Source organism: Gymnogyps californianus, chromosome 12, assembly GCF_018139145.2.
Source record: "Gymnogyps californianus isolate 813 chromosome 12, ASM1813914v2, whole genome shotgun sequence".
Taxonomy (NCBI): domain Eukaryota; kingdom Metazoa; phylum Chordata; class Aves; order Accipitriformes; family Cathartidae; genus Gymnogyps; species Gymnogyps californianus.
This window is the reverse complement of record NC_059482.1, coordinates 3,715,360-3,739,989: the sequence shown is the minus strand read 5'-3', so window position 1 is coordinate 3,739,989 and position 24,630 is coordinate 3,715,360. Positions and strand designations below refer to the sequence as shown.

Sequence of the window (24,630 nt, the reverse complement as noted above, 5' to 3'; positions counted from 1 at the left end):
GTAAATTAAAAAAAAAAACCAAAACGCAGTCCTGTGGGGAAAACCTGGAATTATATTTCCATAATACGGGCCCTTCCCAGAAAAGCCAGGCATGGGTCAGGGTGAAATGCAACACCACACGTCTGCAAGGGAGTCTGCCTGGTTCCTTCCAGCCTTTTCCATTTTCATCATTTGCCGTCGCTTGAAACCTTCTGCCCTGACAACTCACAACCACAACCCAGCTCTTTCTCAATGGGAGCTCTGGGAGATTGGGGCTGCCTGGAGTCAGGAGGGAGAAGACACAGGTGACAGGGACAGTGCGGGCTGGGTGGGAGACGTCACCTCCCCACTGCCTATGGGGCAGGGCGAAACCATGCGGATGGCTGTAACGAAGCCTCATTTTTCCCTTCCAGTGGTAACTCAAGGTGTGATCTGGGGTGCAGCATTGTTGGTGCCTCATGGCGATGCCTCAGGTTCTCAATGCTGACCTATCTTGACAGTCTTCAGCCAGTGGTGACACTGACTTATTGTCTTCACCAGCTTCAAGTGACATCATGTGGCCTTTTCCCAAGGGCTGGTAGCCGAGCAAGGTGACATCGGCACAGGTGGTATTTGATGCGACCACTGCTTTGCCCTGGAAGAGCGGTGCATGTGCGCGAACGCCTCTCCGCAGCCCTTTTCAAAATGTTTGCACAGGAACAGCCATAAAATGGGCTGTACCGACCCGAAGATGCAATCCAAGTCGTTTGAGTCTAGGCCTTATCTACATCATATTATCAGGACCGAGAGAGCACAGATGCACCCCGGGAAGGGAGGGGACTGCGCGCGTGAGAGGGAATGGCTTCGGCCCTTCTCTCCTGGCACGGGGAGGGGACTGCGGGCAGAGCTGGGTAATGATTTGTCATCGCAAGGGCTGGGGTGTCTCTCTTTGCGGAGGAAACCTTGGCTGTGATTGACAGCAGGGCTCTTTTTTGCCGCTTCCCTTACTGTTGACAAGTAATAATGAAGCTTTGTCAGTCCATCATGGACATGGATATGCCAGATTACGTCGACTCCTTGGACTCCTCTTATACCATGCTGGAATTTGACAATCTTCGGGTGCTCCCCAATAACACCGGTGAGATTTCTGTTCGCTTCCTCTTGAATAACCTCCACTACCTTTGTTATAAAGCTGAACGCCTAGGAAAGGCAGGTAGGAGGTGTGGGGCAAAGGGTCGAAGGGGTAATATTTAAGCAGTTGACCTGTCAACATCTGTTGCATCTGCAGTTATATTTGGGCTGTAATGGGGCCCCTTCACTTGCCGGTCCTATTTTGAGTTATTCTTTTCCTTGGTGGGCTGAGCATCATGTCCTGAAGAGCCCACAAGGTACTGCAAATGTTGGTAGAGCTCTTCATGGCACACCATAGGTCTGTCCCCCTGTATGACTTATGAGAGGAGTTATTACCGATATTTCTTCCTTAAAATGCGTGTTTCATTCCCATATATGACTTAGGTCGATATTTAATCCTTAGAAAAAAATGCCGTCTCAAATGTCTATTACTCAGACAATACACCATGTATCCAATTTAACTTGTTCCTAGATACTTAGATTGAGGAGCAATATCCAAATCGTTACTTGCCTTATATTTTTTCTGGCTACCAAGATGGTCTAAAAGCCTTTACAGCACACAAACAACTTAGCTGCGAAGCGTGAGTGTTTGTAGGCAAAGACTTCTGCTTTGTTCACAGAAATAAAGCGTATTGCGTGATATTTAGGTTTTGAGTAGTCAAAAGTGTTCTGACATAAAGCGAACACTATTCCGTGAAATTAACTGTTCACTGTGTGAAAAATAAAGGACGTTTTAGTCATATAGCTTGAAACCAATCATGTAACCAAATGAGATTCCGACGTTAGCAATGCCTTTGGAGAGTTTTGGCAGCATTTCATTTAATTTGTTAAGAAGCTTAGTGAAATTAAGATGGGATTTTCAGGGTCTCACATTTGCTCGTTAGCTGTCTTATCAAAAAAATCAGAGTTTCTGTAGGGCTATCATCTACAATATAAAATGATTAGACTTATTATTGTAGGACATGGAGGGATGTCAGGAGATAAGTAAAGTTAAAAGGCCCAAAGAAATGGGAATTTAAAGTTGACTTCAAGAAAAGCTCTGTCTGTCCCCAAATAAAGGATTTTCAATATTTTTTTTTTTTGCCAGCTCCAGATAGACTGGATCTTATTTCTTATTCTTGCAGAAAGGTTTCCATCTGCCATCCTACTCCAGCAATGTTATTTAACACAGATGTTTCTCTTTGTCACTTGCTACTGAACAACAAGATATTTTTTACTTTTCAGAGTGGTACAAATTTCCTCAAATTCAATATAGTTTTGCAAATTAACTACCAAAACCTGTTTGGGGCTCTCTGTTGTTTCATGCAGTGGAACTGACAGGTTGAGTTTTTTCTGAAGTTTATCTAGATCAGTATTGTGTTATTTGTCTAGCTGTTAATGAGTAACTGGTTCTCTCAGGAACTAGCTGTTTTGAAATTAGCTTGTTTGTCTTGGGTAAGTGTCCTCTTCTACAGTTTGTAGAAATAACTTCAAAAAAAGACCTGAAATGTCCATGCATGGAAATATATTGCTAACCAGCTGAGTTCAGTTCCCATAGGTAACTCAAAATAACAGTCCACACAGATACCCTGTAGTTTCAGAAACATTTTTAAAATTGTTAGAATCAAGAAATCATCTCATTTTAGGTATTTTTAAAAATATAATGGATTGGTTTAAGCTGTATCTTTCCCATTATGCAAGATCCGTCTGTATTATTTCCCCTACTAAATCTAATGGCAGTTTTGCCCTCTATAAACAGAACAGGAAGGGGTGCAATATTTATTTTAATGGACTCAGAACTGTTTCTTACATTCTGAACAATTTTAAAAGTGAAAATTAGAATATTTTCAAATAAGGTCATGCTTTCTTGAAACCAACTGTTTCTTCTTTGGAATATTATTTCATCAAAATTTCAGGTTGATTAATGATGTGGAGCACTTCCGGTGCTAAGCTTTCTGCTTCAGGAAGCTGCTGTCGTTTCGAGATTTGCCTAGATATATATTTTGGATTTTCCACCTTTAAGTAGCCCATAATTTGCCAAATATTTTGAGACTAATTCAGAATAAAGAATAGAATCCATTATGGGAGTGGAGGAGGAGTATAAAAAATTGTCTGTTTTAAACAGAAGGAATGGCAAAAGAAAATGAACAAAAATCAATGCTAATCCTGTCTTTCCTTTATAAAATATGTGTTGTAACTGCAGAAATTTTCCCATTCTGTACAAACTTGTTTCCTTTACCTTGGCTGGCATTACAAGCCATATTCTCACTTGGGTTTTATGTGCTGTTAACATCCATTTCCTCACGCTCCTGTCAGAGTTGTCATTTTGCTTAAAATATGAAGCATTATTGAAATATTGCACTAATTCTTTAGTCGAGTGTCGGTGAACACTTTCTCCCATGGTGGTGCTCATTTTCCTGTCTCAGCACTCAAACACCACGCTGATCCTTGGGACTCTGGCACAAGGTTGATGAAACACCTTTCCCAGCCCCGCTGCAGTCTGACCCAATTCAGACCATGAAAAAGCCATCAAAGATATTTTGCCAGTGCCTGACCATCCCTCAAGCAGCACGCGTGCTTGCGAGGAGCTCCGGCCTTTCTGGCTGGCCTCTTCGTCATTGTTACTGTAGGATTTGGGAACACTAAATCAAAGCTATGTTTTATCTCAAAAACTCCCCCTCTATTTGCTAAAAGCTGATGTAGAAAGCAGCTGACCTGCACATGGCCAGGGCTTCAGTGCTAGCCCCCGTCCAGCCCTACATTTGTATGCACAGGTTTCGCAATGCTGGCTTTGGCCACCAAGTTTGACTGCGTGTGCATGCCCTAAACCCACATTTATGACCTCTTTACATTCTAGCCCAGCACATGTAATTCAGGGATTTGTTAGCTGCAAATTATGTGTACGAAGACTGGCTTGGATTTCTGGGTAGATATAAAAGAAAAAGCCAGTCTGGAAAGTATTGCAAGGTAATTCTCCTATACCATGTGCATCTAGAAGAGATGTAATCAGTAACATAACTGAAAGGAAAAGCAGCGAAGAGGTCTGCAGTGGTCAGGTGTTGTGCAGAGCTCCAGCTCTGAATGGAAGCCAGATACCATTCCCCAGCAGCATCCTCGCTGAGACCATCCTCACTGTCATTTCTTACCACTGTAAAACTTGGCATCTTCATTTCAGCCCTGGTTAGGTAGTGACTTACACACAGAGGCAGCAGGTAACGAAAATTTCTATGCATTTCATTGTGAGCTTGGTTGACCCCAAAGCTGGTGAAGCCACTGGGATACTCTCATCAGCATTAGGTAGGCTGTAGTTCCCAATCTGCACACTGCTTACATACAACTTGCAGAAGATGGTTGAAACTTCAGATTTTTCTGCCAGTGAATGTCCTGGACAGTCCTAGTGAGGAGTCTCACCACAACCATGGGTGTTCAGCTTGGCCTGGGATCCACACAAGGTCAAGATGAGTTATGGTCTCTTCTTGGAGAATGTCATCCGTTGCATCTCTCCAGGAGAAATTTCAGAGGCACTGTGGCACGGCTTAGGAACTGTTCTGTTATACCATGGTGATGAGCACCTATAACCAATACATGTCTCTGAGCATCTCTCTCCAGGGTGGTGAGGACAGTTGTGAGCTTGTTTCAGTTGTTGTGAGCCAGCTGGGCTCTGACTAGCTCCATCCTAGCAGCCCTCGAGCCCATCTCGGTGTGGTGCTGAGCTCCAGGTAGCAACCCCTGTAGAGGGACACAACATGTTAAATGAAGCTCTGAGCAGGTTATTGCTGAAGTAAAAGGTCTACAGTGTTCAGCTGATTTCACAGGCAGGCGACTGTGCTGGCAGGGATCCTGGCTTTCCTCTGCCTTTCCTAGCAGTGATCAGTCCAGGGAAAACCCAGACATTCCCCAAATACTGGGTAAGTTTCACAGCCACATGGAAACAGTCTTCTGATGCACGCAATATCAGTTGTGCCTTTGCTCTTCTCTGAGCTAATTCTCATTTGGAACTCATCATTAGTTGGTGACAGGATTTTGTAATTAAAATTTATCATCATAATTAACACGTGCATACTGGCTTAGGGCTTTCCTTTTCTTTATTGTTTTTTTTTAAATTTCTGTTCACGTTCCACCAAGCTGAAAAGGACACGTGGCTACCTAACAGGGACTGAACTACTAGATATATATCTGCCCTAACATAGAGCCACCCGACTCAGCTGTAGTCCATGGGCTTGTCTGTTTTTCCACAGGTACAAGTGAGGGCAAAATTTAGTTTGCTAACTTCCATGGGCCCTCACATGCTCAGTGCTGATGGTCCTTCCTCCAGTAATACTTGGTTTAAGGCCAGATTATTGATTTCTTCCTTATATCAGCAAGCAGCTCTTCACTTTTTTTTAAGGGAAAAAAGTCTTCTCTGGTGAGTAAATGCTTTCCAGCATCAGGAACATTTTGCAATCTGGACCCAGCTGAAGGATGAAGGGTCCATTGGAGACCCAAACTGTATGACCTCGGCTTTATTCCTCTGAAGTCAGTAGAGAAAGCAAGAGTGGAGTGAAGAGAAAATTGGCCTTCTTATCTTTATATTTTTGTGCTGTTTTTTAAATGGAATCCAGCACACTCGGCGCATTTGTTTATGGTCATACGTTCCTTCAAAAAAATACATGGAGCAACAGATGCACAAATGTTTAGCAGTACAGTTACCCTCGAAGGCATATTCTAGTACAGCCTGTTTAATACTGAGTTATCAAGCAAAATAAAATGAAGAATCAATGTAAAAAACCTAAAAATCCATGTAAATTACCATTAAGCACCTCTGATGCAGACAAGGTTCCCAAAGGACCGTGTGACTTACGGACAAATGTCAGAGCTGGGAGCATCTTACATGGATTTTGGGAACAGGTAAATCTCAATTCTTGTCATTATGACCTAAGAATGATTTTGATGCTGTCATTCTTGTCATGTTACTCCCATCTTGCTACAACCTACTTATTTATTTGTCCATACGTTAGAAGGTGAAATATAGATCAAAAGGGTTTTTTGAGGGTGTGAAAAAAAGTCTGACCTTTGCATTTGTGAAGTCTTAGATAAAATTGCCTTAGCCAAAAATGTCTTAGCCTTAGCTAAAAAACTTTCCAGTTTTTGAAAAACTAAAGCTTTATTGTTTTGTTTTTTTTTTTGGCTTTTGATTACAATTTTCATTACATAGCAAATATTTTCACTATAAATTTTTGATGTGTATTCATATACAAAAATAGCCTTCTCTCTCTCTCTCTGTATATATACACGTTGCGTGCGGATTAGCCAAAGCTATTTTTATGCATTATGCATTAGAAAACTTTCTCTAGACTGTCCAGATCAGATGCCAGTTCCTCCCCTTTCAGTAATTTTCTCTAAGATTTGTCATTGCTCAATACAACAGCAGCTGAGCTTTTCTCATCACCACCCATCTCTTCTGCGAGGCGGGATGCATCGTGTCCCAGAGACTTTGCCGAGGTCACTGTAGCACGAGATCGGCTCCCCTGGAGCGAAGAACATGCTCCCAGAGGTGCGATAAATTCATAAAACCGTCCTGCAGTGAGTGCCCAGGTCAGGACAGACTCCACAAACATTCCTCCTCTCAGCGAGATGTAAACACTCTCATCTGCCTCTTCTCAACTGTCTCCTTTTTTTTTTTTTTCCCCTCCCCTTTTTTTTTCTTCCCCAAGCTGTGCCTCAAATTAGGAGGATTAAGAGAGCAGCGAGTCTGGTGGTTAAGGCCAAAGGAGAAGTTTAAAGGGGAGTTTTCAGTAGTCTATACACAAGCCAGGCAGGGGCAGAGCTATTCCTGCCCCAAATGAGTGGGTGCAAACAGAGGACATGACAGAGGGCATTCATATGACCTAATTTTAGGTCCCTAATTTAGAAGGTCGATCTTCCTGCACCCCTCTATTGCTTTCCAGCGGAAAGCAATGAGCCTCTTCAGAGGGCAATTCAGAGCAGGAACCAGACTTAGAACTCAAGTGACCCCTGTGGGAGCTGCTGTCTCTGTCTTCCAGCTGCAGAGGAGCTCTCAAGAGCAGCCTTTTATCTCCAACACCTCTGTCATGTGCATGAAGTCAGTTCATCCTTCCTGCCTCTGCTGTCTCTTCTCTGCTTTCTACTTATTCAAGTTAATGATGTCTTTCCACCGCCTTCTGTGGGCACCAGCTTTGAACCATGTTCTCCGTGTGTCTAACTGGGGAGGTGGCTCCCCATCCCTCAAAAGCGTATATCTCACATCCAGGTAAGGTTTCTCTGCATCTGTCAAGAAAAGTAGTAGTAATCGTTAAATTCTCACGAGCATGTTGGGTTATGCAGCTTGAAATCTCTCTGTGCACTGAAGCAAAGGTAAACACCAATATCAGAAGCCGAGCAACTGAGTGACTCTCAGTTGAGGTTGAGAAGAGCATGACCATCAATCATCTGGAGACTTTACTAGCAACACATACTGCGTGTGCACACACGTGCGTGGGGCTGGGTTAGTGTGTACTTTGCTTAAAAAAAGCGACTTGCTGTCAGCTGATTCTGGTTTCCATCACAGAGGGGTCTAATGGTCCCTGTTCTATGCCCGCAGAGGCCATCGCAGCCGAATCGGCAAACACCAACCTGCTCACCAACGGCATCAGCTCCCTCTGCTCCATCTGCGGGGACCGGGCGACCGGCAAACACTATGGGGCATCCAGCTGCGATGGCTGCAAAGGCTTCTTCAGAAGGAGCGTCCGCAAGAACCATGTCTATTCCTGCAGGTACCTGCCCTTTCTGCAATAAATAGATGCAATTTATTGACACTGTAAATAATTTGGGGTGGAGATCAGGTTGTACAACGGGGCCCCTATCCCAAATGCCGAATTACCATGCCATGAATGCTAACAGTAATACTGCAGTTTAGTTTATGGCTGGAGGACAGGGAGCCAAGGAATAAACTAAGTCCTATCTCATCTTGGATCCTGACACCTTTTGTGGCACCGAGCAATCTATTTGGTGAGTTCACCGTCACTGCTTTCCCCATGGTGTAAATCAAGGGAAACTTATAGACCTGAGGTTTGACTGCTGTGTATAATAGGTAAGTACAGGTTCTGGGTGTGGAGTGACACCATGACCTCGTCACAGCCCAGCAAGGGAAAGCCAAGGTGGCAAAGGACCAAAGCTCTAGAGATTTCATCTCAAATGCAGTCTTTCTTGATTTTCCCAGTAAAAAGCAACAAGCATCCAAGAGCCTGTCACCTTCAAAGCCTCCACCTACCCCACAGCTTCTCCATTTTTGTTTTGAAATACCTTAAACTATGTATGCTGACATATCACTGACGATTTTACAATCATTCTGAGAACCGAGCGTGGACCAGCAATGATTCACTTCCACTTTGGCACACAGGTATACATTTGAGAGAAATTTTTTACCAGGAGGAGGCTATAAATTATAAAGCAGCTATCTTTGTTGACCTTAGAAAAATGGTGTTTATTTTAGCACAGGAGGAAGGGGAAAAAAACCCCTGAATACACTCAAGCCTTTCATCTCTAATTAAAACCTGGAAGTTTTCTTCCTGTTCCAGAGCTCTTCCTCCTTGAAGGGCGTTCCAAATTTTTACAACGCGAGTCACCCTGTTTGTTCAAAATGCTCCTGGGGTCCTTATCACTCCAGGACACACCAGCCATGAAAGACACCTAGGGTGACAGCAGTGTCCACCCGCACGGTGCCCATCCCAGGAACCATGGGATCCCTGCAGGAGGAGGTAACAGCTACTACTGATTTCTTTGAAATTTCAGCTATCAGTCTCCTGGGAGCAGAGTTGTTGCCCCTTCCCAGGAGCCCATGAATCTCTGTGATCTTTGGCAGCTTAGGGAAGATCCACAGCATCGAAGCCAAGCAAACGGCAAATGCTCGCTTGTCTGCAAATCCTTATTTGGTGAGCCGCGCTGTATTTATCTCAGTTCGGAGCTCTGTTGTTTATCGCAGACATGAATTCCTTGGAAAGTCTTCGGGCTTTTGTACCTTTGGCTTTTTACCAGTCTGGGAAAGTGCCTCAGCTTTTACAACCTGATGATCGTCCCGGAGCAACCCACGTTGTCTCCTTTCTGCGCGGCAGATTCCTCTTCCATCACTTCACCCGTCGTGGCCAGAGCTGCCAAGTCTACGTGGGCCACCCCTTGAACAGCACATAGGTTCCTAAATCCCCTGTTGAAATGAATAGGAATTAGGAGGCCAAGTGCCTCAAAACTAGGCTGCAGACACAAAAGGGCTTGTGGTCCATAATGCAATTATTCTACACAAAGCAGGACAGTGTTAACAAGCGGGCTCAAATGAACCCTGACACCGAACACCCAATAACTGTCTGAAAGTGGGAGATGGAGTTCCTACACCAGCACAACTTGAGTCACAGTCATGCTTTCACAGCCAAAACCATCACAGTCCTTGCAGGGTGGGTGGTCTGAAATCGCTGCGCTCCCAGCTGGCAGGAACGGCGGTGGGGAAGATGAGGATCTAGGCCAAGCCAACGTTGATTCAATCTGTTTCTTGCAAACCTTTGGCTCTTCTCTAGCTTCATGCAGTCCATAGCTCAGTGAGGTCTGGGACTGTGTTTGGGGCTGCTCAGGGTGAGTGGGTTGCAGATGCCAGGCTGGTTGCTCCATGTTTTATTTCCCATCTCCTCCCAGGTTCAGCCGACAGTGTGTGATAGATAAAGACAAGAGGAACCAGTGCCGGTACTGCAGGCTGAAGAAGTGCTTCAGAGCTGGCATGAAGAAAGAAGGTAGGTGCAAAGAGACATTTCAAAACTGCCTGCTGCTGTCTCTGGCCCTACTCCCACTGCAGAGTACGGTGGAGAGCAGCGGCAGCCCTGTCCCAGAGAGATGATGCTCATGTGTCACAGTGAGAGATTTCTTGTTGTTGCAGCTGAAAGCCCTATTTCCCATCTGATAAGATGGGAATTTCAATGAGAACCTTGAGAGAGCATTCACCCATCCTGGGAGTCTGGTCTCTTTGGGATATTTTTATACTGGGAAAGGGATGGGCTTCCTCAGGGTTTATTTGGTCTCTAAGTGCTTCACAACAGCAACTCCCTTGCTACATACCTGCTAGTGTGACTCCTAATCCCAGCTGTGACAATCTCAGCGAGGACCTGCCATCCTCAGTCTCATAAATGCCAGCAGTTGACTACTGCAGAGTAGCGTTTGGTGGTTGACTTGGCTGATGCTCACGTAGCTTGGTGCAACCCTTAGGGCAAGGTACAGCCTGAACACGATGCCTTACGGTGCAAGAGCTGCCTCTCCATGGCACAGGGCACACAGGCAGCGCTCCCATAGACAGAGGGCTCCTCTGTCCCCTGAGCTGGGACCCGAGTCAGAGTCAAACCCTTCGGTAGTGCTGACCTCGTGGTGGGTATAGCATGACTATAGAGCCACCATCAGCACTAGTACTGAAGGGCCAATCCAATATTGGCTGATGCCTTTTGTTGCACTTCACATTGGCTGTATTAAGAGGGAGGTGGAGCGCTGTAGAGCATTTGGGTACCAGTGACCATTGGGAAGTGCCCTTCCAAGGCACTAAAGGAAATACTAAGTGTTACAATGCCTAGTGCTAAGCAAGAGAAAAAAACACTTCTGTTAACCTATGCCTTAATTCCCTACAGCCAGCTTCCCTGGGCAAGTTTGAGACCTATCATAGCATTTCTGATCTCTGATCATTCAGTGTTTGTATAGCGGGAGAGCATGGATGATACTATTTTACTTACTCCAAGCTTTCTGGGCAGAGACTGCCTTTGTACACTGAGTGCTTAGCAAAGTGGGGCCCAGCCCGCAACGGATGGTGCACCCCCCTGATGTGCAGGTAGTTGGGTGATGGTTTCAGCACTCTTCACCCTTCGTTTGTGCTGTTTTCCAACCCACCAACAGCTAAAGGGTGAGGGAGCTAGACAGGAACTTGAGAGTTTCTTTCCATGCCACCGAGTTAAACACCCCTTACCTAAGGGGTGAAATCATGCTCCCACTGAAACCCAGGGGAAATTTGTCACTGACTTCTGGTAATTCATGAGATTTCACTGGTGATGAAAAAATCTTTCCAACCTTCTGACCATATGTTTTCCTGGAGAACAAGGGTGTCTTGCAATTTGGCATAGGTCATGGATGTAGCAAAAATGCTTGCTGGTTTAATTTAGGAGAAATGGAGTAAATACAGCAGATGATAGAAAAAAAGTAGCCCTCAAAGTAATAAAGACCAAACTGAAGCATATCTGGTCAGTTCTAGATGGGGATGGAGCCAATTGCCGATGCAGCAAGCTCCGCAGCTTGGAAAGGCTGAAATCTGGTTATCAGCTCCATTCTTTGAGCTGAAGCATGATTTTTATTGGTTTTATGGTAAAAGTTATAAAACCTTGGCTCATGCCTTCATTATTGATTGCAGCCCGATGGAAGATGACTCATTTCAAGTTCCACATAGTCACATTCTTTGAAACTTTTTTGATGAGTACACAGTCAGGTTGTGTGCTCACAAACTGTTCATGTGTTTGGTAAGGAAGATTTTAAAGCACCTTGAGTAACTGCTTTGCAGAAATTAGCTTAGCTGACCAGAGCTATATCCAAAGCATGTGTGCAGGACTGGGAAAGAAATTTTCTTGCACAATTGTGTGCACAAAAAGAACACAGCTATTTGCTTTAGGGTGGTTCTAGATTAATATTAAACAGTATTGCGAAGCGTTAGGGAAAAAGAGAAGCTATGTCTTGGGATGGAGCAGTATGAGGATGATACAAATGTTTGTGCATAATTTTTTGGTGGCATGGACCGATTCATGTTGGGAGACCACAGCTGTGACATCCACACCCAGTGTGCCCCGTTGTCCCAGCACTGGCATGCAAGAGTTTGACACTCTTTCTCTGGCACACTGCTTTTCAGCCAGCCCATGTAATAGCAATCAGACTTTCCAGGGTGTGGTAATAGCATTGTTTATTCACCGTAGAGGGGAAGAAGCTGGAAACGATCCTTTTCCCAGCCTGTCTGTGACAATACACCTGGGGTGGGGTTAGCAGGGTTGTGTCACCCTCGCACTCTCCCCACCGCCAGCACCCCACTGACCCACTGCTCGATGGGCGTGTGTGCAATATCGGAAAACTTGCTGTTCCCCAAATGTTCTCATCCCAGCAAAACTAACCGATAAACTGGAATTTTGGATCCAGAGCAATTTTTTTCCAATCTTCTTGTGTTGTAAGACGTGACATGACACATTTGGATCTTTCTTTCTCTGTTTTTCCCCTGTTGGAAACAACTCTAGTACATAAGAGATTGAGAGGGGCTATATTATCTGGCCCGGTAGAAGGGAAATTTCTGCCTAAAGAAAAAGCCATATGATGTAAATACCTGACCTAGCTTTACACTGGCTGTCTATAGGGGCAGCACTGTCAGTGCAGGGCTGAGGGTCTCAGCATGGGCTGGTCCTGGGAGCACAGTGCAGTTGGGCTATAGGTTCACTATGGGTTTGGGGCAGCTGGGCAGAGGTTGTCGAGAAAAGCATCAGTAGCGTCCTTTAGATTGCCCTGTTTGTACGCTCCGAACTTGATCCTAATTTCGGAAAGGACCAGGACTGTCCCACACACGAGCCCTATGCCGCCAGGCTTGTGCATTGAGATGGGATCCAGGTTCCATCGGCTCCAGCAAGAGCAAGAAAGGGCCAAAACTTGAGCCTTGTGGAAAGTCCAGTCCCCAGATTTCCTAGAAATTAGCTCATTCAGAAGCACTCCTATCCCAATTACATTTTTGGTGTCAATAATTCACTTGAATAACTACAAGTAAGCAATCATTAAAGTTGGGACGAGGGGAGAGGAAAAAGCTTGCTTGAATGCAAACCCCTTCTTGTCTCCTGAAACGCCACTATGATCAGGATTTAAGATTTTTACAGGAGATTCACTCCTTTATTCTTGTTTTGTGGTTAAGGCTGGGTCTGTACCCCAGGGTGGTCTGGGTGTTTCGGGGATTTTCTGGCTGTTCTCTCTGATTTTCTCTCTTTGCACAGGAGAAAGTTCGATTTCTATTGTTTTGCACGATGCTACCGGACAGGTTTTTGGTCACTACAGCATCAGTGCATGAGGAGTGTACCAGATACTTAAACACCCAAAGAAAACAGCAGGATACTATTTTTAGCATCTTACTGAGATCATATTTAACCTTGAATAAATTAGCAGGGTGTGATTTTTCAAGTGAGCCAGGTCATCTACTCACATAGAGTTGAGCATCTGAAAACCTGGAAGCCTTTTGAAATGCCAGCATTGCACTGTCAGGATTCAGTTTGCTGGTGAAAACAAGTGGGGTTAATATTTAACCTCTCATCCCCTTTAAAGTAATTTATGAATGTACATGAACTCCTTTAGTTTTACACAGAAGTAAAAAGAATTATTGTATCACTTACTGCCACAACACAGTGGGAGGATTTGAGGCTATTTTTTATTTATTTTTGTTAAATTGCACAGGCTTATAGGACAGTTTTATTAGTATTTCACAGGACCTCTATCTTGTTTCATACCTTTTGTTTGCGCATCTTTTCTGCCAGCTTTCAGAAGGCTGGGACTGCCGTTTATTGCAAAGATGGATGGAAAAGATAGAGGATCTTCCCTACTTTGCGATAGTCATAAATCAGGCCAAAAGCCCATGAAAGGATTAAATGTTCATGTACCATTGGGATTTATTTGCAAATAAAATATACCACACCTACAAAATCAGAGGTAGCTTGGGGAAAAAAATTATTTGTGCGTATAAATTAATCAGGCAGCAGAAGGAGTAAATCTATCGGTGGAGACAGACACACTGTGAGCACTGGTGAATGCCAGCACCGTGCTGGGGCACTCGCACCTCCCTCCTCCCGCTCTCTCTTTACGCCATTTATTAATACATTTCCAACTCCATCAGCGTAAAATGAGGATGTTTTTAGTGGAATAATAATGGGAACGGTAACTCCCATGTAGGCTTTAACCTCTGCAGTTACCGTGGAAAGTTACTGGTTTGCTGCTGTCCCCTTCCAATCAATGCCTGTGCCCATATTTATTGGACTCCCCGGAGGTTCCTCATCACAGGCTCTGTACCTACGTGGCAAGGCAGCAAGGACAAAATGTTTGGGAAACACGGGTTTGTTGCAATCCCACAAACACACCGCTGTTTGCTCAAGAGCCGCCGTGCGTGCTCCGCAGCCTGCCTGGCTGCCGGCATCCTTGATGCACTCGTGGCAAAAGGGCCCAGGCTTGCTCTGAATAACAAAACCCCTCCGACGGCTCCTCTACATCAGATGGAGAATAAGTTTGTTTTCCCATCCACTTCCCACAGTCAGGACATACCATAGCCGTGGACAATTCCCTGGAGGGAGACAGGGACACCATCTCACCCTCTCTCCCCTTTCCCTGGGGGAAAGCCCGGGTCGGGGCCACGCTGTCCCTGGCCGGCAGCATCGTGGGGGCTCGCTCCCGCTGACGTCCCCTCGTGCGGGGCTGCAGTGACCCTTCCCGGTGTTTATTGGCTCTGGGAACTGGAGCGCTGTGCAGAGGACAGGATTAGAGAAAAAAAACGGGTGAGCAAAGCTTTTACCAGGCATATACTGGAAATAGTAGTCCCTGGGAGGAAGTGGGTCCAGCACTGGAATTTTATTCCTTCCTGCAAGTTTGCTGAGTTTTATTGACTGCAAAGCCAAGATCACGTCTGAGCCCGAGCACCCTCAGCGCCAGCACACCCCTCGAGCACTCCCGATGCCTCACCACGAGTGACCTATCCCTTCCCTTTTACAAGCACAATAAATATAGCAATATAATTACCACACAGTAATAGATTAATTTTGTGGCAGGTAAAACATTAACTCCCTTTTGTATCTAATTCCATCACATCTTGGGTACTTTCAGCGATAACACTCAAATCACCTTGAGAAAGTTGGTCTGTACCATCCACTTACACTTGAAGATTGAGCTTATCAGAGCATGAGGGAAGCACTGAAATATGTGCCATAAAGGGACCTGGGAGAAAAACAGCCTGAGGCTTCTTAAAGGAGTCTGTCATCGGCGACTAGGACCAGGTCTGCCTGCGTTTGTAGGACTTCTGTAAAACAAGATGCGTAAGTTGGTTGGAAAGGCAAAATTGATACCTTTTCTTGTAAGTAAGTGGGCAAAAAAAGCTCCAGCATCCCCAGAGAGCTGCATGGGGGAGCATCTGATATGAAACCAGACGTAAAATAGGTTGGGTGGAGAGTTTCCAAGGACGTCAGTGATGACATGGATTCGGGCGGGCTAGTTTCTACTCAGTGCGGGATGCTGCTGCTCGTCTTTCTGGTGTACCAAAATAAAGCCATGAAGGGTTAATCTATTCTAAAGATTAATCGTAGATTATGGTTCCTATACCCACCTTCACCTTCAGACTGGTGGGGATCCCTGGCTGAACAGCCTTTTCCATCACCCCTCCCATGCGTAGGGTAATGTATGCTGCTGTCTAAGGTAGATTAGCAGAGCCTCCCAAAGGCTGTAGTTTTTTTTTTTCCTCTAAATTGATGTCTAATTGCCTCTACATAGTATCCATAGCCTGAAAAGGTTCCAGTAATATGTATGTGTGTTGCATCTTTTACAAATCGATGTACCCATCCAGCCCCTTGGAGCCGTTCAGGCAAGGCTGGCTCCGAGGTGCAAAATGGTTTTGGTGGCTGGACCCCAGCAGAACTCCCCCCAGCACACCCAGCTCAGCAGCCAGTGGGTCCCCACTGACAACAAGGCTGAGCCCCAAATCCTGGAAAACAAATACTACGCTCCTGCCGATAACGGGAGATATTGATTTTTGTCACTGTGGCTTGTTTTCTGCCCTTTCCCTTTGTTGGCCTCTCATCAGAGGCCAGTTAGGAAAACAGCTCGGTGGTTGGACCTGAGCTGACAAAAACCCCCGCCTTCCCACCCTGTGTGCGAAACGGTGCCCACGGCTCCTCCTTTGCATGAATTCAGAGAAACGTGCCCCGTGCAAAGAGTGATGCTTGCTCTAAAGCAAGGCCCAGCAGCGAGGCAAAGTCTCAAAAGAGGGACGGCAAAATGCTTTTGCTGACTCTGCAAAAAAATCATTGCTGGAAAGATCTTCTCCAGTGGCCACTTTTGAGATAAAACTGCTCTGTTTCACATCCAAGGGGTTAAAGCACAGAATGAGTCGCGTTTTGACAGCTATGCCTAAGTCATTCTCCCTAAATAAAACCCAAAGGAGCCTGGAATTGCTGTGTGAAGGAGGAGGGATGTGTTGCATTATCACCACATGCTAAATCTTCCCGCTCCCTCTGCTTTAAGGACCTGACAATTGCCTTTCTGAGCTGTACGTAGCCAAGACATATGAGGTGTCAGGAAAATGCTAAGTCTGTGTTCAGGCTCCTTCCTCCAGCCCCATGTGGGCTTGTTTACTGCTGGAAGGAAGCAATAGGGCTTGGGGGAGAAACTAACACTGAAAACAAGGTTCAACTAAGTCTAAACTCTGCTTTTTTCTCTGCTGTTTTACTTGATGGCTGCAGTGAAGGCGAGTCAGTTCTTGGAGCCTGTGTTGCAAAAATAAGCTGCCAAAGGGCAATAAATCCCTTATGTTCAACAGGGTGGACAGAACATGGGGCTAGATGTGGCTTGTGCTTCAGGGAAAAGGATGGTTTAAAGGGTGGAATGGACCTCAAAAAATCAGCGGGTTTCTTCTAATTCACCATGGCATGGCTGTACCTTTCCGTTTGCAAAAAGCCCAGGGCTGATCTTCACTCTGCTGTGGTCACCATAGTGTGTCCGAGGTGGGTTGTATCACTGGTATTCTGAACTGTTGTTCGGGGCACTCTGAGCTGATGTGCAGCAGTGATTTGCACAGGGTGCCAGCAGAGCTGGAGACAAACCCTGGCGCGGTTTGTTCCCTCAGCTGAGTGCCGGCATTGCCGTCAGGGTTACAGGCTCATTGAAATCAGCAGCATGATGGGCAAGGCTGAGCGAACGGTTTTAAGGGGGAATCGGCAAATTTAAGCTTCCTTTCTTTGGAGCTTCCTTAAGGAGGTGACTCTTCCTGCTCCCCGTGAGCGGTGGAGATGTCCCCTGGGGACCACCACCTGCAGTACCTCAGGAGCAGGGGACACTTCAAGGCTGCTTTGAGGTGGCATCAGAGGATGGTTTTTCCAGTGCTGCTGTAAGATGAGATGCAACCTCAAGAGCATCCTGCTGTACCGGCAGCTCTGAAGAGGAGTCCTCAGTGCAGACATGGCAAAAAGGGTATTGGAGGCCAGGACTCCAGCAGTGTGGGTGCACTGCCAAGTGAAAAGGGTCAACAACAAATCCCAAACTCCCCTTGAGCTGCATCAAACCCAGTGGGACCAGCTAACGTCCCGCAGGAGTTGCTCTGCCAAATGGCCTTATCTCCTTCTGTTGCTCCTGTGCTTGGTCTTCTCCCTCTCTGGTGGCCTTTTTCCCTCCCCTGGGGCCTGTTTAATCTTATTCCAGCATCCCACAAGAGTGGAGGGTCTCGCAGGCACTGAAGCCCCATCCACTCCTGTTTGGGGACCACAAGTAACAGCAGCCATCGGTTGTGTGGGAAGTTTCTTGCTAACACAACCATTGCTCGCTCTTATTTCAGCCGTGCAGAACGAGCGCGACAGGATCAGCATTCGCAGGAGCAGCTACGAGGACAACAGCTCTCTCTCCATCAACGTGCTGACTCAGGCTGAGGCCATGGCGCAGCAGGTATGAAATGCAGGGACAGCCCTCCAAACGAGTATGTGGCCTTCAGCTATTCCATATGGGGTTACGAACTGCCTAAACCAACCAGGGCTGGATCTTTTTGTGCCCTTGGATGGCTCTTGCACAAAGCCACAGGGAAGAAAATGCATTAGAGATATCCAAAAGCAGACAGTAAAAATCCTTCGTGCGTTATCAAGACAACATGTCCTGCAAGGAGGAGCTGCAGCCTTTGGCGTGTGAGATGCAAAGCTGAAATTCCAAGAGCTGAGGGACGTTGCTGACCCCGGGTCCTCTCTGCCCCCAGCCTAAATTGTTGCTGCACCCCTAAAAACTCATTGCATTTCATGCAGAAGTTTATCCCTCCCTGCTGCACACTCTGTCCTGCTCAGAACGTAATGTTCCCGTCATGGTCGATTATATCTTTTCTTGTAACTTTACCAGGGCAACAATTTTAGGGGAGAAAAATAAAGCTAATAAAATCACTGGGCTTCAACTAATGCTGATTGCTTTCTTATTTCATGTGCCACAATGAATTTCACCCTGCGCGTCCTTTAAATTCTTATGCAAATATCCTTTCTCCACTGAAACATACGGTCCAGATGTTGCATATTACACGCAGCCGTGCATCCACTTCCTTTTCAAAAATCAGTATGTTTTAACCCTCTCCCCCCCACGCAGCTCTTTAGAGATTGAAATGGGTGGTTTGTGTCCCAGACAGCAACTTGGGGGAGAAAGGCTGGATGCATTTCATGCATTTGGCTGGCTTAAGTGATTGACGGGAAGCTGAGACCCAGCGCTGCTGGCTACCGCTAGGAATGGGAATATTAATCAGATTTTGTCCTGAGCCAGCCTGGAGAGTGGGGAAGGAGGCGGAGGAGGGAGGGGTGTCTGTTGGGACCGAGCACCACCTCGTGGAGACTTCACCATGGGCTGTACGTTGGACAGCATACACCGCTGAGCAAATAAATGTGCAACCGCAATGGCAAACGCCTTGTCGGTGACCTGATGAGGTGAATGTCTGTGAAGGCTCCCCCCAGTTACCAATGAATCGTTGCTGTCGAGGATGGCAAACCAACACTGATCCGCTCCCAATGCAACTGGGTCGTTTCTCTTTCAGTATTCATCGCTGAGCCCGGTGCACAGCGCGGACATTGCTATGAAGAAGGTTGCAACCATCAACGATGTGTGTGAATCCATGAAACAGCAGCTTCTGGTGCTGGTTGAATGGGCAAAATACATCCCGGCGTTTTGTGAACTCCCACTTGATGACCAGGTAAAATGCAAACGCCTCTTCCCTGCAAACCCACCGCCTTCAACAGGAATTCCCAGCCATACCTTTCAACAGGAGAATCTGACATTAACATATAGATCATCCTATGCAGAGCAATAAACTAGCAGGAGAGAAAGAACAATAAAGGACAAGGCATTTATTAAAAATAAGTCGAGTAGCCAAAGTCCCCCAAAATATAAGAGAGTGAGTTGGTCACTCCAGTCTGCACAAGGACCCAGTCAAAAAAGATTGGTCTTCCCTGTATTGGTACCTGATAGTTGAATATAAAAGCCATTTATCTCCTAAGAACTCAAATTACTCAAGCCCCTCCTTGCTCTTTCAGTTGAAAACAACTTTTTATTTAGTTTGACAGAAAACAACCTTTTATTTAGTTTGACATGAATGTAGCACTTCTGAAAAGTGAAGATATACTAATAATTTCTAGCTCTTAATAGTACTTTATCTGTAGATCTGACATATCTAAGCAAACACTAAATTTGGCTTAATCTAAACAGCAACAGCTCACCATTCTGTTCTCTGCTTTTCAAACGTAATATTATTTCTTTCTTCTGTGCCACCTCCAGGTTGCCTTGCTCAGAGCCCACGCAGGGGAACACTTGCTCCTCGGGGTAGCCAAGCGGTCCATACCATACACCGATTTTCTGTTATTAGGTAAAGTCGTGAAATACGCTTCTGCTTTTATAATTCGCTCACCCGAGTCATTGCCAAGTATCCTGCCTGCCTGAAATCTTCTCTGCACCCCTGGGCACGGTCTGCACATTTGGCTTGAGACTAAGTGCTTGAGAAGGTCCCTGGAGAAGTGTAAAAAGGAGCAAGCAAATTCACTGGGACTTTTACAACTCTTCCCTTACCGCTTTGAAATTGTGGATGAGAAAACCCCCAATGTTTAAATGGCATCTCAAACTGCGTTGCCTTGTTTTTGTAACTGAAATTGCCAGGACACAGGCAATGAGGTATTTGGGTACTGGTGCTTAAAAACTTAGCAGAAAGGTCTATTAAAAATTATAGTGCAAATAGGTATTGCCTTTTCATGTAGCTCTCTGCCACCAAAAACACAGGTGGGATTGTTCTTGGAAAAATGAGAATACTGACCTTGAAAGCCACATATTAAAGAAAAGAGGGAGGGAGAACTTACTTAGTTTAAAAAAACCCACACCAAAAATGAAGATGCAACACCACTTGCAAACAGATGCTAGGTATAACAGAGGGTAAACCAGAGCAGAACGTGGAGTAGGCTTTGTGTACAGTGTGGGTGCACTGACATATGCAAACGAGACAATTAAGGGCCAAAGAATGAGATCTACGGCTTGCTTCTCAATCGTGAATCTGAGTATGAAGCTGCACACTGGAAATCTGCTGCACGTGGGCACTGGGACTGTCTGGCAACATGCCTTGGGGTAACTTCTGGATGAGACTGTGTCCACAGAGCTGGAGCGAAAATCTGACAGCAAATTTCTCTTGTCTCCCCAGGGAATGACTTCATCATCCCAATGCACTGCCCAGAACTGGAAATCGCTCGTGTGGCCACCAGAATCTTGGACGAGTTGGTGAAGCCCTTGCGGGACATCCAGATCGATGACAATGAGTACGCTTGCCTTAAAGCCATCATTTTCTTTGATCCAGGTAAGCTTCCTTCCTAATTGCCAAGCATGGGGCTTGAAAAGGAGTTGAGGGCTCTCCAATAACCAGGAAAACCCCTTGGCAGCAGCTCTACATTTCACCCTGCCGCTGCTGTAATGAGCAATACTTAGCAGTGCAGCAAGGACATATTAGAAGTGACCTGTTCCCGAACACTTTGCTATTTAGCAAGTATTAAGTCCAGCGAGAGTGATGTGCAAGACTCTGCAGACCCTAGAGGAGTTTTGCTGCTTCTGTAGCTTGGCTTCAGGAAAGCCCATCAGTCTGAAATGAAGGAGATGACTATTAAGGACATATATGCCTATATTGAATTATGCATAAGCGAAGTGAGTCAACTGAGCAGCAGTGTGGAGCATCCGTCGGAGTTCAGAAAGCAGCATTAAAAACCACAGAGAGCCAGACTGTTCGGAGCACCCAGAAATACCAAGGATGTCTGTTAATGGATCCTGCTGGCAGCCAGTACCGACCGAGGGCAGGGCTGATCCGCACAGGATGGAGAACAGGGAAACACACAGAGGCAAACAAAAGCTTGGTTTGTGCCGTTGCTGTATTCTCATTCCACAAACACGGGAGTTTCCGTCTCAGCCAAGCTTCCCCCCAAACACTCCTGCTTCTCCTTGCCTACAGCACGCACACAACCTCCTCTCGGTACAGCACTCGAGTCCCTTTAGCACGTATTGCCCTGTAGCTTGGAGAAGAGATGGGGGAACAATCCCAAATCCAGAACAATGCCCTTTTGTCTTTCTTTGGCATCTATTAGCATGGAGAAATTAGAGTATCTTCCATTAGTTATTTTTTGCTGTGTTCGCTAACTTGAAATCAAGATACAGGAGTTTTATGAACATCGTGAACTTTGGCTCACCAAAGAGCCCGCTGTAAGGGTGATATTATCAAATTGAGTTTTACAAATTACCTTCTCGGCCGATCAGTATCTCAGTGAGGCTTTAGATCATTGCGACAGTGAGGCGCTGTGATTTCATCTAAAAGGAAAAAGTGTGAAGCTCTACAGAAGTGAAATACGTTCATGCTAACAAGTAGGCATGTCCATAGAGTTACATGCTGACATACAATAATTTGTTAACCACTCTCTAATCTCTTGGCATGATGATCCCTAAAATGTGGTGCTTGCAGATTCTTTGTAGACAGTGAAGGAAATGGTCCAGTGAGTCAGAAATCTCAGGTTTAGATAGCAGGAGAGGCAGGAGTGGAAAGCTGTAAATCCCAGCACGTCACCCTACCCGAAGTGCACATTTACTTGCTTAAGCAAAACTGGACCAGTGGTCCATGAAAAATGGATCGACCACAGGTCAAAGACAGGAAATCAGGACAAGAATCTGATGCTGCAGTGGGTGTAATTACAACATATAGGCACTAAACCTGCATGGATTTAGTGGCAGTAGTTGGGACTCAAAATTTTCAGGGGAAAATTCCAGGCCATTTCCTTGGAAGGACAAATATGGTTCAGCTTCTAAATCCTTCCTCTTCACTAATGGCAGTAGCCAGACATACCCATCTGAAGCAAGCTCTTATTTTCTTACTGTTTCCCCTCAAATTCCCCTTACTGTTTCCCTATTCCATGTAAGATATGAAATAGTAGCAGCCCAAAGCCAATCTGTCAGATAAACTTGGAGACTCTGAAGATAATTGTCAGAGGATCACTGGCATCTCATCCTTTTCCCTCTACAGAGCCTGACTGGCAGGGTAACACTTTTTGGTTACACAGGCCAGCAGTTAACTTCATTTTTTCCCCTCCCAGACTGCAAAGGCCTGAGCGAGCCCGGGAAGGTGAAGAACATGCGCTTCCAGGTCCAAGTCAACCTAGAAGACTACATCAACGATCGCCAGTACGACTCCCGAGGCCGGTTCAGCGACATCCTCCTCCTGCTGCCCCCGCTGCAGAGCATCACCTGGCAGATGATAGAGCAAGTCCAGTTCGTGAAGCTCTTCGGTGTGGCCAGGATTGACAGCTTGCTGCAGGAGATGCTGCTGGGAGGTATGAATCCTGCTGAGAAAGGACAGCAAAGTTGTTTTATTTCAAAGCCATTACAGAGCTTCGTGTCTGGGTTTTTGTCCTTCTCTGGAGGATGTATGGTAGAGAGAACTTGGTCTTGGGAGGAGGGAAGTGAAGGCTCAGGTTGAATTCTAGCTTGAACATGGGTCCTTCTCACTCCAGTCCAATCGCCAAGCTATTTCTTTCCAGCCTATCTCTGAAAATCTGTCCCAGGATTAGTTTTATAGAAATGGGTACACGCTGTGGTGCTTCACACCAGCGGGGCACTTGACTTCTAGGCAACCTACCAAACTGATGCAGTTTGCAAGAAGACAACGCATTTTTTTGTTAGCAATATGCAAAAGTTATAACTATATGGGAAACCCTGCTAAGAGCAGTAACTGGGACACGCACAGAGGCAGGTGAACAGTGCAGCTGAATATTAGCTGAAACCCCAGCCTTCCTGGGACGTTGTCCCTAGACAGTGAGAAGGCTGAGAGCAAAGACGATGGCCGGAGCAGGAAGGAAGCAAAGACGAGCCAGGACATTAACCCCCAGCCACAGAGGTCTTCCATGTTCTCTGAAAAAAAGAGATTTGGCCCAGAGCATCTGGCCTCTCGGTAACTATGCAAAGAATGATGTCTTTTCCCACTTCCACTGCAGGAACCACCATTGATCTCCAGTACCAGTCAGGACCTCCTAACCTCAACCTGGAACCGCTGCCAGGACATGTCCTCCCAAGCAACATGAGCTCTGTGATTCACACCGCTCCAGACCGTACGTGTCCATTTTTACGCTATTAGTGTCAGCATAATGAAGGGACTGGGTAGGAGAAGCAGTTAAGAAAAAGACCTTTAAGTTTATTTATACGTTGAAGCATTACACTTGAATCAGAGTTCACAGCCCCCCTTGCTGACTTCCTTTACTATGCAGTCTGGAAACATGCTTCCAAAGAGAAGCTGAGATTTTCACGTAATAGCATGATCCAGAGGGATTCTGAGATGCTACTAAACATCACAAGATTTAAAAAAAGGAAATCAAGATGGGTGACAGTGTGTTTCTGTGAACATGGGCAGTGCTGGGAAATACCACAAAGCAGCACACACAGTTATTAGTGGCAAGAGTTTCCCTATGTAAAGCGTCTTGGTTGCTGTCAACCAGAACACATGTGACCTGAATACAAGACCATCTTCAACTGCTCTGGGCACTGCTGCTAGGCAATGGCTATTTGTTAAGGCATTTATCCATTGTAGTAGCAAACGGACCATGCTATTAAAAAGAAAAAAAGTAGAACATGAGTTGCAATTTAACAGCCACTGCCATGTAATCACAACGTCTTGCACACACAGTCTCCTTCTGCCAGTTACGATCATCTACCTCTTGTAGCATATTTTGCTATTTCTCAGCCATATAAATCTTGGCATCATGTATTTTAGCTTGTTTATTTTTTTTTTTAAGCCACCTTGCAGCAAGGAAGATTAGAGAGATGCTGTGTTCTGTAAATGCAGTAGAGTGGCCAGCAGGTTGAGGTCCTCTCTGGCGAGGAGAGGAAGGCTTGAAAAGCAGTTGGGGGCACGTCCCAAGTGCAAAATACTGAGATGAGTTGGTATGTGCCTATCAGCCCACCCTCTGCCTCTTCACAAACAGGAAGGAAGAATATGCCTGAACATGCCTGAATTTGGGCTGGATCCCCCTGCTCCATCCCCCAAGCTCCTGCCCTTGGTTCATAGGATGGTTTGCTGATTTTATTTGGGCACCGCTCCATTGAACAGCGTCAAAGTCCATTTTAATTCTGTTTCTTTTCTCTCCCACAGCATCTCCTGAAACATCCCTTCCATCTCCTTCTACAAGCACAGGCAGTGAAGACTACAAACTAGGCTCTAGCGCAGGACCCAACGCCGTAGCGCAGCTCTTGCCTCAGACAATGATACCCAAGCAGGAGATTTTATAG

At 45.8% G+C, this 24,630-nt stretch overlaps 1 protein-coding gene across 3 annotated transcripts; it reads left to right on the top strand.

Moving 5' to 3' along the window:
• Window positions 1-981: 981 nt before the first annotated feature.
• Window positions 982-24,630, top strand: LOC127021149 (hepatocyte nuclear factor 4-beta-like). 3 transcript variants are annotated; one of them, XM_050904085.1, is made up of 11 exons: window positions 982-1,096; window positions 4,278-4,280; window positions 7,649-7,820; window positions 9,727-9,821; window positions 17,657-17,763; window positions 18,878-19,033; window positions 19,615-19,702; window positions 20,522-20,674; window positions 22,446-22,682; window positions 23,343-23,456; window positions 24,494-24,630. In XM_050904085.1, exons 1-11 carry the CDS (start codon window positions 982-984, stop codon window positions 24,628-24,630), a joined length of 1,377 nt encoding a protein of 458 aa, XP_050760042.1. The 3 variants fall into 3 exon arrangements, with proteins under 3 accessions (XP_050760042.1, XP_050760041.1, XP_050760039.1); XM_050904084.1 differs by lacking the exon at window positions 4,278-4,280; XM_050904082.1 differs by lacking the exon at window positions 4,278-4,280 and having other exon boundaries at window positions 7,616-7,820.

What these genes read in the sequence shown, in the direction of transcription:
- LOC127021149 (XM_050904082.1), top strand. Translation starts at nt 982, where the DNA reads ATGAAGCTTTGTCAGTCCATCATGGACATGGATATGCCAGATTACGTC. An exon ending in AACCATGTCTATTCCTGCAG is followed by an intron (nt 7,821 to 9,726) that starts GTACCTGCCCTT and finishes ATCTCCTCCCAG; the next exon opens with GTTCAGCCGACAGTGTGTGA. An exon ending in AACTCCCACTTGATGACCAG is followed by an intron (nt 19,034 to 19,614) that starts GTAAAATGCAAA and finishes TGCCACCTCCAG; the next exon opens with GTTGCCTTGCTCAGAGCCCA.